The 4,621-nt window shown below is 36.3% G+C and overlaps 1 protein-coding gene across 1 annotated transcript in view; it reads right to left on the minus strand.

The window, feature by feature from the left end:
* NIPBL (Nipped-B homolog (Drosophila)) overlaps window positions 1-4,621 on the minus strand; it is a 101,471-nt gene that overhangs the window by 10,855 nt on the left and 85,995 nt on the right. Inside the window, 4 exon segments of the mRNA XM_009704754.1 lie at window positions 2,113-2,203; window positions 2,468-2,622; window positions 2,733-2,826; window positions 3,134-3,274. Coding sequence (XP_009703056.1) covers window positions 2,113-2,203; window positions 2,468-2,622; window positions 2,733-2,826; window positions 3,134-3,274 — 481 coding nt within the window.

Here is a 4,621-nt window from a genome sequence, read left to right on the forward strand (position 1 = left end):
AGAAAAAGAAAAAGGAATGATGATGGTCTTTGGAGTATGTGGTATAATTGCGCATTCTATACAGGTGTATATTGATGTTTATAACTTGACTACCTCTGAGCAAGTCAAACCCATTTCTCAAGATTAATTCTAAAAATGAAAAGTACGTGCAAGTATGTGTAACAACCCATAACACTTTTTTTCCTTCATTCACTTAAAGGAGTCTAACACACCAGTATTCTCAGGGAAATTCTTATTTTTCCATCCCCTGCAAGCAGGGAAGAAATCTTACTTGGTGTAATAATTTGTCATTGTAGATGAAAAAAGGCACCTGGTATGTTCTTTTAAGGACTGACATCACATCTCGAGGCTGTCCTCACACCACCTCATACTTTTGTTCTCACTCTCTTAAAAGTCTTAAGAGTAAGTACTGAACTTGGCTGAGTAAGACATTACCTGTTACATACTTACAGGTTTAGCTAAATTTACTAAGAAAATTTTATATCCTCAACCTGCCTTGCAAGTACACATCTGGAAGAGAAGCATACTATAATCATTAAGCTTCTGGTTAAGCTTAATCTCTCAATAGTAGTTACACATGCCAAAGCAAAGGCTAAAACTGTTGAGCATCCTTACTGAAACGACACACTAATAATTACTGATAGGTCACTCTTCACATGACACCTTCACGGTGTATAATCTTGAAATAGTTTGCTAGTCCTTTTCACTTTATTGCTGCACACAAACATTGAATGGCTTTGACAACTTTGCTCAATTACCAGCCTGTAAGGTGGAACTTTGCACTCAAAATGGAACCAGTACTTAGATGAGATCAATATATCACTGAAAACAGTTGTCTAAGGTTTAATTAAAATAAAGACTGATATGCTTACAGGCCGAGAAAATAAAATCTGAAGAATGCATACTGACAGCGACCCCCATTGTCTCCCCTTCCCCCAAACCGATGACAATTCAGTCTATAATTTAGAAATATTTTTAGTGAATGTAACATTCTCCACATCCATGAGCAAAGCAATCATGTCTATGGTTAGGATGACAGCCCCTATCCCACATGCAATATTCTGTAGAGGACAATGAAATTGGACTGGACTACAGTAAGTGTTGTGCACCTTGATGTAATGCCTAAAAAACCTTCAAATAGTCTAGAAAACCATAGCACTGCTCCTGCAATGGAGGCAGCTATAAAGCCATTAATCCCACTCAGCTGACTGAAACAGTTTCTCATAGAATATGAAATCAAGATTCAGTCTTAGTCCTTATTCTCAGAGCCCTCCCTAGTCTGAATTGAAGCAGGATATCTAGAAAGTCACCTAAAGAGCAACATAAAGAGGCAAATTCTTGTCCACAGTTAAACTATACAATGCAAACTCACACTCACAACTTTCTTTAGTCTAAGCCATAACCGTGAACTGAACTCTTCCAGAAACCAAGGCCTATCTGCCCAAACAAGATTCTCTCACATGTACAGTTTTGTCCTTAAGCAGAGGATGAATATGATACAGATCACTCAACGGCAGTTCATGTCCTACTTCAAGTCAACGAAATACCATTCTAATGCCTTCAGATAAAGAATCTGTTTAAAAAGTGAAATGCAGCTAAAATCCTGAAACAAACTGTAATACCTAGACTATGACATTATCTCAATGCTACGCAAAATCTCACAAGGGCACCCCTCAGGTTGGTATAAACTGCCAGAGTTCTCCTGACTCCTGCAGAATATCTGCTCTTACACTTACTATGTTCAAAGTTTTTCCAGCACTTTTGCTAATTTTTCTTTAACCATACCTTGTGGACTGAAAAACAAGATTTGGAGTTGCAACCTAATTGCATGTGGAGAAAAAAAATAACATTTCCATTACTTTGGAAATCCACTGTACTTTAAGACTTGGTCCCACATCAAAAGGCATTCACTGTCAAAAGCATCCACTCTGCTGCAGAATTACGGAACTAGCAATCCTTTGACAACTTTTCTATAGCCAGTTCTCAAATAAAACAGGCAGCAAATTCCGATTTTAAACAACTTCCCTTGCCACTACACAAATATATGAATTCCTACTGATATACGTGGATTTTTACTATAGCAGAATAATGAAAACTATTAATATTTCTTACCAAGGCCAATAATGGCTTTTGTCTGTACTTCTTCATCTGAATGCTTTGTAAAATACATCAGCAGTTCAAGTACTTTATCCTTAATGTTAACCTGAGCAAATTAAAACAAAAATAATAGCTATTTGAAGATGAAACAGATGTTTTTAATCTCTTATAAAAAGCATAAATATCAGGAAGAAAAGGAGAATCTTACTGCATGGCCTTTGCAAAACCATGTATTTAAAAACCAAAAAGCTATACTGTATGCATTACGAAAAAATATATAGCTTTGAGGAACTAGGAATAATGTGCTTTCAAAATGCAGTGGAGCATTCAATATATCTAAGACATGGAGAGTAAATACAAGTTATTTTACCTTACTGTTGCCCTTAAAATCTTCCTGATCAAAATCAAAATGCCGACACAATGCCCCAACAGTGAAAAGTGATCTAAGGAGTGCTGGTTTGTTAGCAGTAAGTATTGTACTGTTGGGGTCTTCTTGGTGTTGACTTTTTAATTTCGAAAGTGCACCTACAGTAAGATAAAAGTTTTGATTACAGTGTTTAATTGTGGTGTATCCCTAACATAAGAATTGTAGCCAAAACTGAAAAGTGAGAATTATATTTTGTGATTTTACTTACCATAGTATCTATTAAAACAGGCCCACACAAATTTATAGTTCTGGGTGACCTTGTTCACAACAGCCCCAAGACAGCTCACGCAATGCTGAACAACCTAGGAGCAAGAAAGAACAAATTAATTATATATTTAGAAGTTAAAATTGAGATTGTTGTGAAGTTATGTAGGAAAAAGCTATGGTGAACTAAAACTAATGATCTAACAGATGTAATGTCCATCTCCTAGACCGCTCTGAAAACCTGCTCAAACTCGTTAAAATATGGCAACACCACATACAAACTCCAGTAAATCAAGTACACTGATTTTTCAAGGTTCATAATGAAGACAGACTTTCTTTAAATCAAAATGATGTATATCACAATGTAAAATGGAATCAACTGAATAGTAGCAATTAAAAGCTTACCGTCATGCCATACTTGATGATGAGTTTCATGAGGTCTTCCTCAATAGTGGCAAGAAAGGTCTCACTTGGGTGCTCCATTAGTGGCACTACAAGCTCTAAGATTTTTGCAACATTGCAAATCACCATGAAATCATTCTGGGTCTGAAACAACAGTATTTATAGCGTTTAACATTTCTGGCTGTGTTACCTATAAGCTAAGTATTATTAATATGCACTGATAGTCAAAAACCCCAACTTATGCAAGATACTTGGTAAAGATCTAAAAGAATATTTATATAGTTTACATCTGCTGTTAAATTACATATTATTATGAAAGTTAGTTCTGCTTTCTACAGAAAGTCTGGAAAAAAAAAATCTGTACGAGCAGAACTTCACCTCACATCAAGGCTGTGACAGACCTGAAAACTTTTGGTTCTGGTAATTTTTGAGAGTCTTACAATAAATCTAGGAACTCCTTCTGACGTGCACACTAGAGAACACACAACACCTGGAAACAGGCATCAACAACAAAATTAAGTTATGCTATGACTCAATGTGTCTTAAACAAAATAAGTAATAATGCAAACAAATGTAGAAATTACAATTAAAATTATTACTAGTTTGCATTATCATGACTGTATATGTATTGTAAGTGAGGAATCTATGGAAAACATTTATAAATTAAAGCTACATCCTGCTAGAAATTTAACCTTTTTTTGACAAATGAAGATTCACTAATCAGGATAGGATAATTCCCAAATGCTACTATCAAGCTATTTAACATAGCCAAGCTGTCAGTTGTAATTCTACGATTCACCTCAACCTGCATAAGTATAAAACCAATGTAACCCACTAAATGGGTTGCAGTAAGTAAATAATCAGATAACCTTTTCCTATACTGTTTGATCAGAAGCAGCTCTAAATGTCTGTTGTAAATGTGCCCCGAGAACACTCCAGGGCTGAACCTGGAAAATGCTTGGCTGTACCTACAACCTAAGCTGATAAGAATTACTCTCAAGCCTGCCCTGGGCAGCTGACCTAATGGAATGGATTGTTGTCACCCACCCATGCTCCTACTTGAGCCATGGTGCATGATTGTGCCCTGCTCCTTCTGCCAGATCATCACAACCTTCAGTGAGACAACTGTGCTAATCAAAATGGCAGAAAGTGCTGGAATATTTCACAGGAAGGGGGCTATTTTACCAGAGTCAGAGCATTCAGCATTATAGCTCTTGACCATTTTTGAGAGCTGAACTGTCTTACAGAGGAATACAACACCACTAGGGCTAGGGAAGTGACAGGTGAAGTACAGAAGAGGATGGAGTAGGATATTCTCCTTCTGATATGTTTGCTGTATGTTAGAGCACTATCTTATGGAACCACACCCTTAGTCTTAAGATTCATATGTTAAATATTAACTACTTCTAAGGATGTGATTATAAACCAAATCATTTTAAGAAATTATTGCGTAACAGATGAAAAACTGGGTCTTGGTCCTCAAGGGAAAGA

This window comes from Cariama cristata, unplaced genomic scaffold, assembly GCF_000690535.1.
Source record: "Cariama cristata isolate BGI_N322 unplaced genomic scaffold, ASM69053v1 scaffold7247, whole genome shotgun sequence".
Classification (NCBI taxonomy): Eukaryota; Metazoa; Chordata; class Aves; order Cariamiformes; family Cariamidae; genus Cariama; species Cariama cristata.